General features: G+C 43.6%; 1 protein-coding gene across 2 annotated transcripts in view; it reads right to left on the reverse strand.

The window, feature by feature from the left end:
• The window catches only part of DCLK1 (doublecortin like kinase 1), a 328,724-nt gene that overhangs the window by 49,847 nt on the left and 266,504 nt on the right, over window positions 1-12,373 (reverse strand). For both annotated transcript variants that reach the window (XM_068526990.1, XM_068526989.1), the window contains exons 8-10: window positions 9,728-9,836; window positions 2,777-2,834; window positions 2,152-2,271 (exon numbers count right to left, since the gene is read on the reverse strand). In XM_068526990.1, coding sequence (XP_068383091.1) covers window positions 2,152-2,271; window positions 2,777-2,834; window positions 9,728-9,836 — 287 coding nt within the window. The remainder of the gene's footprint in view (window positions 1-2,151; window positions 2,272-2,776; window positions 2,835-9,727; window positions 9,837-12,373) is intronic.

Raw genomic sequence — 12,373 nt, forward strand, 5'->3', positions numbered from 1 at the left:
ATCTCATGTCTTCTTCACCCTCCGCAAATCAGTCAACAGATCTACCAGTCCTCCCTTTAAGGCCTGCCTCTGACACAGCCTTCCGGGCCATCCCCCGGCTCTTTACCCAAAGCACTGTGTGCACGGACTGTCACCTTCCCACTCGACGTTTCCTTCTCTTGTCATGAAATCAGCGTTCCTTTCCCACGGCCCTCCCCGCTCTGCCCCCAACCTTCGTTCCAACTTGCTTAACCTCATCTCCTGCCTCTACCCAGACCACTTACGTTTATGCTCCAGGTAGGGTATGTCTTCCCTGGTTACCCAAACAGGTCAAACTCCCTCCTCACTCCACACCCGTCCTCAGTAGAGCCGCTTCCCGGAGTGTCCCCTCTACTCCCTTTGTCTTTCTCACTCCCAATGATCCCTCAGGAACGGGCCCCAGGGCCACCCCGTCCACAGGCCTCCCTTCCTCTGAACACACAAGCAGTGTGCACGTGTTTACGTCTGCAGCCAGAAGTCTAAAGTCCCATTCCAGGTAATTATGGAATTTCACTCTTAAGAACTGTCACTTCACTGTTTTCTGGAGCACAGACCTCATTTATCCTACAGCTTCAGGCCCTCCTGGGCATCCTGCTGGCCTCTCAGGGTTTGACAAGCACAGGCCAAGCGAATTCCTCAGGGGGGATGTCGTGGGAGACTTTCAGGTCAAGCCTGGGGTTGGCCTTCACTTCTCGGGATGCTTTCAGACCTGGCCTCACGGTGGTTCTCGGTCAGACTAAATGTAAGGGTACGATATAGTGGCTCAACTGAGGAGTCCCAATGCTGGACTATGCAGACACACTCCGGCCTTGTTAGGCTATCCTGGTCACCCAGAGAGAATTCACAAAGGCTGTTAAGGGACAATGTTGGTAATTACCAAACTATATTTGGTCATAAAGTGCCAACATGAAAATCTTCTGAATAAATGAAACTGACCTTTCTTTGTTGGAATAAACGGTTAGCATTTTTATCTCCCTTATTCTCAAACATGACAGTAACCTGTGTTACTACAAACAAAAAAGCCCTGACCCTCAGAGAAACAAATCTTAACTTGAAGTAGAAAAAGAACAGGCTTCATCTATAAACATAAATAACCACTAAGTTAAAAAAGGCCAACAGATGTAAAGCAAAGAAAGTCTGAATAATGCAAGTTTACAGGCCCTAGAACGAACATTCTTCTATATAGTAACAGATTAGTTGATTAAATGCTTGCCTGGTCTTAAATCTTTACAAAAGGAAACCCCACATTCCAGGGTGCTGATTCCCACCACCAGCTCAGGTGAGCGATTCTAAACAGGGTTCCTGGAGCCCTAGCTGCTCACTGGCACACCGCTGATGGAGAAAATGATGTGACTAATTTATATCACTTTACAACTAAAGTAGAAATTACTTATGCCTTCAGTTAGAGTAACATAATAAAAAAGGCTTGAGAAAACTACGACCTCATGAAAATGAAACATTCAATTTTTAAAAACTTCTAATTAATAAAATTTCAAGTATGGAAGTAGAGGGAACAAGGGGGTTACCTTTCACCTAGACTCAACCATCGTCAACATTTGGCCATTCCATATCCTATGATTGAGTAGAATAAAAACTTAATTTTATGTGACAGGATGAGATTGTAACCTTCAGCGAAAGGTGGTAGACTATTCACATTATTATTAAGATGGTGCTACTTTTCTATTATGGTGGTGTCTGAAAGTTTAAAGCTTGTTCTTATAATAATGATACTTCTGGGTGTAGTTCCTGGAAAAGTGAACAACTTCTACTACAACAGTAACAACAACTGTATTGGCATCTAATACTTTCTGTGTCACAGAAGCTGGTGAAAGACATTCCTCTTACCCTCACAATAACATTCCTAGCCATTTTTATTCCTAGCGATTATTATTCTCATTTTACATAGGAGAGAACCGAGGTACAGAGAGGTATGCCTAAGATCAGGGAGCTATTTAGGTCAAGGCTGGGACTTGAACTTTTGAGTATAATTCTAGTGCTAATACTCTTAACCATTATGCCAATGCACAGAAATAAGAGACTGGATGTTGGTGGGAGGAAATAAAGGAGAGAGTTCTATTATACAGAAGAGTGGGGTGCCTTGTACAGGTTTATCTCTTTTTCCAAAATACACACCTTTACTAATTCCATGACAAGATACAGCTCAGTTGGTACATCCATCTCTTCGATCAGAAGAACGATATTGGGATGCTTCACTCTTCTTAAAATAGACACCTCGTTCTGGATCATGTGCTCCTGTTCAAGGCAAAAGTTACCTTAATCAAGATACACATCAAAATACATGAGGAGCTCACTCGAATGAACTATACTATTTGAAGATCAAGGGAGATGCATTTTGGGTAAAATATAAGGAGTCTATCTTAAATTCTGATATTCACATAGCCTAGAATTGCCAAGAGATGTTGAAGGTCCTTAGAAGATGCTTGTAATTTCAGAACCTACCATGTTAAGTATAACTGCATATAGAAGGATGAAATGAAACTTCGGTCACAAAAGTAATAGAAGAAGTAAGCAAACAGGCAAACACAGAGAAGGAACAGAAATAACATCCAATCATTCCAACTAACTTTTATTCCAGGAATATTTATAGAATAAAGTTATATCCTAATACGTATATAACATTCTGTTCCACCGAAACACAACTCCTAAGCGTAAATTTATGTTTATTCGGGAGCTCATCTTTGTGTTTCTTTCTGCCTCCAAAACACTGTATTTTCATAAGAATAAACTTTATACATACTTTGCCTCGACACTTGCTTTTCTTGATAATTTTCAGAGCATACTCCCTAGCAGTCGACCTGCAAAGAGAAAGTTTTTTTAAAAAAATAAAATAAAAACAACTTAATTTCAGATCTGTTGGATCATCCTGTTAAGGATTCATTTTTGATCTTGCATTGTGGTGTAACTATTTTGTAAAAAATTCTTTTCCTTTTTTAAAAGAAATAAGTGAACTCTAAGGGGCTGACCAAGTGGAAGGACAACGAACGTGCCAGCATAGAAACATTCACAAGCTGCTAACATTGTCATACTTGTAATAAAACTACTGCTATTGCCATTCCCATGCATAACTCCCCCTGCAAGGTGGCTGTGCTCTGCCCCTCCCTCTGAAGCGGTGTGGTCAGGATACGGAGCAGATGTGAGTTTCTGCCCGTCTTCTTCCCAGTCTCTCTTGAAGTTCTCTCTCCACGAAGTGAAGTGTAGCTGTGACAGTTTTCTGAATGGCTCTCACGGCCACCCTGACAACTCTCAAGAAGCAGTTCACACTCTTTAGACTTGGGCTGTCTGCACCCCTGTGTGTTCCGCTGGAGAACTAGCAGATGAGGTGTTCAAGGAGCATAGAAAGGGATACAGCCATTAACTGAGCATCCCGTGACCTCTTGGGCCTTTCATCGCTGTCTCATTTGATAGAAGTGAAATGGAGGTGACAATGAAAATAAACTCGCTTTGCCAAAGCCTCACGGCAGCACTAAGATCACAACTTTGAGCTCTTGGGGTCTCTGCTTCGCATGCAGCCCAGCCAACATTGCCCCTCCTCCGTGGTGGGTGTGGGAAGGAGGGCTGAGTCACACTGCAGCTTTAAACAGCTTCCTCATTTGTGTTTCCATTTCCAGGACACTGTAGTGCCAACCACGACAGGTCTACCGTCAAAGGACACAACACATACTTAATAATCATCAGAAGCCACTACTTCACAAGCACTGCCATTTCATATCTGCTGGGGAAACCAAGAGAGTCTAGCTTTTCACCTACAGATAAAGGCCAATTGTAGGGGTCCAGATGAATACAATGGGAGTGAAGGTGATCAAGAACAAAATTTTAAAATAGGGTTTTAAAATTTTCAGTATGGAGAATTTCCTAGTTGCACATTATGGCAAGAGCAAGAGAGTGAGAGCCTCCAAACAAATCATGAGGCCAGATATTAACAGTGTGTTTCAAGGGCATCTTAGAAACCATTCATGTCATTTACTTCTAAAAATACTTTTTCCACTATACCTCCAGGACCTTCAGGGCACTAGCCTGCGGGAAAACAATAAACATTGACCAAGTTGTTACAATTGTATCTGATGAATGAAACTAGATTGAAACAATCATTGTGAAGCTGATTTTCTCCACTAGAGAGCGCTGTGGTTCGGATGCGAGGAGGTAAACCCCTCTGCCTCAGGGTGGTTCCCCTGCCCGGGTGCGGGGTACCCAGAGGAACCCGAATTGCCTCAGCCTCGTGAAGAAATGGACTGAGAGCCCCAAGTATGCCTCTGTTGATTCTTCAGGCCCCCGTGTGGGCAGAGAACATGATGGAGGAAGGCTGAGTCAGGGCTTGGGGTGCTAGATAACCCCACATAAACGCCAGACCTTCAGCAAGGCTGTGTGTGTATGTACTATGGGATGGGGGTGGAGAAAAAGCACTTCAGTTAGAGGGCCAACAAAATACTTCCCATTAGAAATTTAAAATGTACGCGCAGATAAATGAGAACGTGAAATTACGCATCTACGAGGGGAATCCTCGCATCACAGAAGGAGCACAGGGTCCCTTTCAGTAACTCTTCTTAGGAGGCTTCTGAAGAGTTTGTTTGCAAATTTGAACGTATTTAATCAAGAGGAAAACTAAAAGCTGAAGTGTTTCTGGATTCCGCTTTTCATGAATCAATAAAAATTATGACAAAGCAAATCTAAGACTGGAATACATGAGCAATTTCCTATCTAGTTTAAGACGTTTCATTTGATGGCAGGGAATCTGGACTCTTGGTCTGACAGCTTTGATAAAAGCCAGCAGTCCCAGGCAGGGACAGAGAGCTAGAATGGAGCCGACACTTGGATTCAGTGCCTTCACAAAGGGGATGGATGGGATGGTGCTGGTCAGAAGATAGAAGAATTTCTTGGCTTTGTCCTCCCCATGGTTACCAATTGATCCTCTGTTTCCCTAGAATGAGTAACACTTCAGCTTTGCTACACTCAAAGCAAAGAGCTGGTGTGGGACCCAGGAAGGCTGAAAATCCTCCTCTACAGCCGGATAGACAAGGAACAGAATTCCCAGGGAACAAGAGGGTGTATTGGCTTCTAGGACACCAAACAATCAGGTTAGATGCTAAGCCTACAGCTGAGGGGAAAATGCAAGCAAACCTGGGCTGCAGTGGCCCTAGAGCTTACTAGGAAAAAGGACCTTGTGGGTTGACTACCCAAAACCTTACAAAATAGGATTAAACACTCAATTAGATTTACCCATATTTTATATCAGACAGTGAACCCTGTGGAGGACCACCAAAATTAATACTGAAAGGTTTCTTTCTGGATTCCTTGAGGACAGAACTATAAAGTCACAATAAAATCCTTAATTACTAGAAGTGCATGTTTATGGGAAAGTAGCTGAATCTGGAAAATGAGACTAAAAACAGGTGCTAGGACTAAATGTACACCATAAGAATAAAAACTTCATTGCTTGCCTTAAGTTGGTAAATGAAAACATTTGGCAAGAAATAAAACCTCAAATAAAATATCTGCCTTCCTGCATACCCTAAACTCTGAGGACCACTGCCCCCAGGTAATCATTCAGCAAGCAGTAATGAGCATGGTTCTTTGGTGGCTACAGAGGTGATGGAGACCTGGTCTTGGACCTCAAGGAGTCTACAGTTCCGTGTGTCGAGAAGGAGAGAAGACACCTGGATTGCTGTGGAACATCAGGCCATTTGCTTGTATGCTCCTGAAATTTTATTCTTGACCTTTTATGAAATTACAGAAACCTCAAATGCCACAGCCAAAGCGGCAACAGCAGAACAAGCTTTGTTTTCCTCCTTGTCTACAGGAACTCAATTTGTAAGGTCACTTTCCTATTAAGTTTGACCCAAGGCTAGAGCTCGAACTACTAGGGAGAAATGTCTGAATTTTACAAACTTGAACTAAATCTACTTTTTCAGATTTGTACTAAAAATGGTTTGGAGAAAGCCATCTTGTTTAACTTAATGATTCTCAGCCCTGGGGCAGTCTTCTCACCCTTTCCCTCGGCCCTGGAGGGCAGCAGAATGTTTACGAAAAGGGTGCTCTGGACCAATGTGCTTTTGGTGGTTTGCTCTGTTTTGAAGATTTTTATAAAGACCATGTGGAAGAGGAAGTGTGGCTTCCCAGGCATTCCTCTGACATAGCATTTACTGAATTTCAAGGCAATCCTTTGCTTATGCGGCAGGTTCTCAAGCAAAGGGGCCCCGTCTTGACTCTCTTTGTAGCCCTGGAAATGGCCCAGCATAGGCCTGAACTAGCAGGGGCTCCAAACATGTTGGTGGAGTTGTGAAAACTCCAGAGGCTGGTTGCAGTTAGGACAGTGACAGAAAGACCCCCTCCCCCAGGAAAGAGGGGTTGGTAAACAGCACCCTTTGTTAACCAAGTGATCATAATAAAGCTAAATCTCAGCCTCCTCTGTAAAGCAGAAAACGGAGGCATCCCAGAGTGTCTTGTCAAACATCTTCAGAGTAGAGTTATATTTTGAATTTGAACTTGGGCCCTATGGCTATCAGGTGCCAGAGCATCTTTAGGAAGGAAAGAGGAAAGAACGCTGTCAGGTAGCTGAGAGGTACTTAAAGTTCTTCATGCTGATGCATCTTCCAAATCCCACTTCAGAAGGAAATGCTTTCCAACTATAGGTACCCGGTTCTTGAAAATTCTGAAGATTTTCTAGGTGGATGCAACCCATGTTGCTGACACTAAAGTCTCAGCTCGTTCGGGTGGGTTTGGGCCTGCCTACCTTCATTGCCAGCGCTTTCGTTGTGTAGTTCTTTGGGTTCACAGGTGGAGGACAGAAAGAGGGAATCACGAGCAGCTAGAATTTTAATCCAGTTCTGACGCCTATGGTGCCAAAACATGCAACCAGTGCAGGTGGGGAGGAGGGCCAGGAGCCACCTGAGACACTGTCCCTGCTCATGACCGCATCACTGGTACCCATGGCTTGAACGGTAATTAGTCCACACAGAGCCAGGAAGCCAGGGATGAAGGGCATCTCATTGTGAGCCCTCTACCCGTGCTCGGACCTCTTCTTAGTGCTTTTCAGCTTCTTGAGTTTTCTTTGCAGTTTCGAAAGGCTCCACAAAACAGCTTCAAAAGTCCACCAACATCCTTTAGCATGTCCTCAGGGCTCCTGAGGCCACTGGAGACTGCTATGGGGAGACAGGCAGAAATCGAAACAGACCTGGCATCCCCTACGGCGGGATGCGCTGGCATGGGACCAGGGGAGGGACGGCCTCTGCAGCAATGTTACTGCATCCATTATTGCAGGAAAACCTTCCCTGTGACAGCGTATTATTAACAGAGGAGAGGCGTACTTGGTCTTTTTAATACATATTCCTCCTTTAAAATATGACAGAATGTACCCCCGCAAGCAATGTGTGCCATTCAAAACATTCTTAGTTCCCTTTTATTTTCCTGGACCTCTGGAAAATATTAAAAGATTGTTTCGTGATACCTCTGGGGAGAGAGGGCAGATGCCATATGTCCTTGTTCAGCGGGAGTGGAATACTAACACTTTTGGGGAGCAATCTGGTGTTGAGACTCTGACGATTCGTATGAGACCCAAGATGTGAACTCATGCAAAACGAACACAATCCAAACCAGAAAGAAAGAAATCAATTCAGGATGGAGAAATGATAAATTTCTATCATGGGAAGACCAGGGCTGTGGGACTGAGATGCTATCATGATCCGAGGACGGGCACATGGCCACCACGCCAGCCTCAACAGATGACGCAGCCTGGCAAGGAAGCAGGCGCCTGTGGGGGAAGGGCACGGGGATCTGCTAGACACGGGGTTTTCTGCTGCAGAGGAAATCAAGTTTAAAAGGGTTGGGTTTACTATCAGTAAAAGTATAAATGAAATATAAAATTATATAAACGCACACACACTTCCACCCATTACTTTGGGGATGGCTTTCCCGATTTAACTTCTGTCTTCTTCGTACAGGGACAAATGTGTCGTGTGTGACTTTGGCTCAGCAAAGCCACTTTCTTACGGAAGACCCCTGGTCCGAGGCAGGAGGCACTGGTGCAGAGTGGTCCAAAGGCGTGGGTTTTGGAGCTGAACTTGAATCCATGCCTTGCTAAGCACTTACTAGCTGAGCACTTACTTACTTGGGCATCTAGCTTCTCTGGGCGTTCTTTATGTAAGATGGAAACAGTTTGGGATTATATATAATAATCCCATAACTATGGGATTATTATGATAATTAAATGAAGTATCGTAAGTTAAGGGCCTTGCATATAGTTTATGCTCAGTAAACAGTGGCTGCTCCTGTTTGAGGAGGTGTGAGGCCCAGGAAAGTAATGGGAAAATTTCTGTATTTCGCAGTCATGCAGCAAATGGTCAAGCTTCATGGTGGGAGTGGGGGAATGAGGGGGAGAGGGGAAAAGCGGGGCGAGCAGGGTCAGCAAAGGGATTTTTCAAGATGCCTGTCGCTCACGCCCGTCCCCGACACAGAGCAGCTGCTCTAGGGGGTCGCTGTCACCGTCCTCAGCAATGGCTGGGCCCAGCTGGTATGTTGAGCAGGGCAAAGTCTGAGACCCACTGCTCCAGGGGGGCCTAAGGAGGGCTCCACTACCTTAGTCGGGCAAAGGGTGAAGGGAAGCAAATCAGTGGACACTGGCCGAACTCAGGACCCTCACGGTGTCTGAGGCCCTGGGCAGGCGTCCAGCTCTAATGTGGCATGGATATTCATTTCTAAGTCAAAGGACTTGGAGAAAAATAAGTTCTGGGTCTTGCAGACAGAGCCTCTAGTCTGAGACGTCCTCTCTGAGTGGAGGTGGAGCTTAGAGCCTTCTTTCCACACGGTGCTGAGAACTCGGGCAGTGCACAGGGCCCTCTCCCAGGGAGTAGGGGGAAGGGGAGCAGAGAAGAGCAATGGGGAAGGTGCTCACCCCAGACCAGCCCCCAGGAAGCCAGCGGACACACTCCCTGAAGGAAGCAGGTGGGTGCCCCCCGCTTCCCAGTACTCTGCTCAGCAGCCCGGAGAGGAAGCTGCTGGCTGACCGGGTCCCCCTTAAGAAACGGACTCCAAACCTCACGCTGGGCTTAGGGTTTGAGGCGGTCTTGATCTGGGCTATGACTCTTACTTGTCACTTCTCCAACTAGTGGCCCCGGCTACTGTCCTTGATTAGGTGTCAAGGGCCCAGGGATAAACCTTTCACTCTAAGTCCTTCCCTTTGGCCCACAAGAGTGCCCAGATCATTCATTTCAAAACATTTTAATGTATTAAATGCTGTATTTGTCAGGATCAGAACAGATACATTTTGAAGTTTTTTGAAGTTACTGTATTTAATTTTATGAAAGTTATATGTTAGTGATATACACCCCATATAAGAATGTTCTGACCTTTACAAAACGTCTCAAAAAAGTGCCGGAAAAACTATTCAACAGTTCTTTTTGTTTGTTTGTTTGTTTTTTTAACAAAATAAAAGGACTTACCTGAAACCTCTGGCAAAGTTTTGCTGAGTACATTAAAAAGAAAAATCAAAGTCCTTAATTTATAGATTGTCCCCAGGAATCACTACATTTTTCAAATCTGTTGTTAGGCTTTTCTTTCTTTTAAATATTTTTTACATCTGGAGTTGAGACATTAACCTATTCCACATGTGCCACAGACCGCAAATAAAGACGCTGTCTTGGAAAACATAATGCCAAGTGCTTCCTTTAAAGCTCAATGCAAATGATATCCTTCTCACCTTTCTACACATTCCTTGACAACAGCAAAATTTCCATCTCCTATTGTCCTTCCGACTTTATATCGTTCTGTTATTGTGGCTGGAATCTGGAAGCCTTCCTCCAGCACTTCTGAAAGAATCATTAGTATGTTTTTACTGGTAGAAAAGGGAACACAGATGTTGCACAAAAGAGACGTTTAGAAGTATCATCTAATAGACTGGAACTGATTCAGCGTCAATATGTCATTTTCTGTATAGGGAGGCCAGTCCCCGACTCCCACCTCCTTGCCGACATTGCATCATCAACCGTTATTACTAAGACGAATGATAAACTAAAAGGAAACGTAAAATATATGGGGTTCACTGCCACCTAGGTAAGAGCAACTTATGCTTTCTGCTGCAGTGGGGATTCTGAGGAGGAAGTTTCACTTTTCATTTCATGCCAATTTGATCAATAGCGTTTACTGCATACCCATGGTGTCCAGAGAAATGACATTCTTAGGTAGGGAGGAAAATGCAGTTCGTAAGGGACTCTGTCTGGGCCGCTTGACATTGTACAAGCATGAAAAATGCCTGCTGTCTGGACACTTTGCTTTACTACATCCTGAAATAGAGATCTCCGTAAAATTCCTTATGAACTAAGCACTGATTGCCACCCCTCCCCAGTATCAATGAGCAGATTTTAGACAAATTTCTCACCAGCAACCTGAGCAGCAGATGTTGAGTTAAAACTGCAATATCTATTATGTCTGTGAACAGAACAGTTTTGTAGTTTCAATTATGTTAGTGCCACTAACACAAAGCATTTTCCCCCTTAAAAAGCATTTTGAAATATTTTACAAATGCCTAATAATGCTTTAAATATCTAAGGCCATAAAACTAAATAAGCCACACTTAGGTCACATAAATATAGTGGATAACCTTTAACATCTTAGGGGTATAAAAAGCCTTTTATAGCTGGGCTCTAAAATTTACATGCTTTAAAGTTATAAATCCTGGCTTTCCCTCAGGCAACCTGAATACAAAATGTGATGGAAGCCTAGTGTGCTTTCTAAATGTGCTCCTTTTCTGACCTTTAATCATAAACTGAGACTAAACATTTCTTCTCAAAATAAAATTAAAACCGTAGGTGGCAAATGGGCTTTCTTGGTGATTTCCGTGTTCTCATTGAGTTTAGTCTGCAGGGTTGGGGAACGGGAAACGGAAACTCACAATCAGCAGACATCTGCTTTAGGACCCTTACTTATTCTGGTTTTGTGATCATTTCCAATCTGCACCACTCTGGATTCTAGAGTGGAGGAAATTTCTGGAAAGCGTGTACAAATGTAGGACATTTGCTGCTGCTACTTTTGTCCTCGGCATTTGTGCAACCTCTTCACCTCTTTACAGGTGACGTTTTACGTTTAACCCACTAGAAGCGATCTCAGTGGTCTTCAGAATAAAGCGAGAGCTGAGGAGACTTACCTCCACTCCCCCCGACCCCCTCCATCTCACCCCAAAGAAGCCACAATTTTGCCTCCGTTTGAAGGATTCAGCCTGGGGATTTTTATCTAGCCCATGGTTATTACAGAAAATGGTTGGAGAAGTTTCAAATCCACTGCAAAACACTCGAATTTACAAAATATCTCTCGGATGACGCGGTCTTAAGGCTCTTTACTACGCAGATAGTAAAAGTAACCATCCTTAGCTGTCAGAGGCAACCCTGGCTTCAGATGGGAAATGTAGGGAGGTACTTCCATCCTTCCTTCCACTGGGCACCCACCTGGAGCACATGGCTTGGGATTTTTTTCCTGACTATTGATAAAAATGTATCTTTTAGGCTTTTGGCTAAGAAGACTTAGCCAAAAAGGCTCCGTCAAGGACCATTTCATTTCATTAAGTAAATAAAACACATTGGAACAAAAGAGCCTTCTGGATGGCTGAATTTCATACTTCTGGAAATACCAAAAAAGTCTGATATTGCATGGTAGTCAGGAAATAATCCTTGGATAAGTCAGGTATCTCACATAACATAATAAAAGTGTTTCCCCCAAATGGTACTTTATTGGAAAATTAAATCATATTATTTAAAACAAATAAGGGGTGCTGATTCTGTAACAGTGGCTTGATCATATCAGTTTTATACTTTAGTTTCTAAATAATTTCTCGTAATTGATTTGAGCCTGATAATAACCCCCAGGGAGGAAACAGGCATATATTACAATCTCCATTTCATAGAAGAAAAACTGAGATGTGGAGAGCAGAAGAGGCTTATCTGAAACAACCCAGGAGTTAGCAAAAAAGTCTATTCTGGAATCCACGTCATCTCACCACTTTCTAAAGTGAATTCACTTAAGGTCCAAAGGATATTTTTGCAACTGCCATCAATTCATTCTTTTTGTAAAGCCAGATTTTCACATTTTGACTTCACTTAAGTTAGAGTACCTCTGCAGGGCTATCACCGTCAAGCAAAAGAGTAAACATGTCTTTCTTGTTCCAAAAAGTGAACAGAATTTGGAACAACAAAGGCAACAATTACCCCCTTTTATTTGCAAAGTGGGCAATAGCTGGCCTTGTTAGGTTGCTTATACCTTCAGAGGATGGGAAACGTCTCCACATTAGGCTAACTCCCTCTTCCTGGCCCCCGAGAGTAGATGCCATCCCTGGTGGGAGCCACGTTCAATCCTA

Source organism: Eschrichtius robustus, chromosome 18 (genome assembly GCF_028021215.1).
Source record: "Eschrichtius robustus isolate mEscRob2 chromosome 18, mEscRob2.pri, whole genome shotgun sequence".
Taxonomy (NCBI): Eukaryota; Metazoa; Chordata; class Mammalia; order Artiodactyla; family Eschrichtiidae; genus Eschrichtius; species Eschrichtius robustus.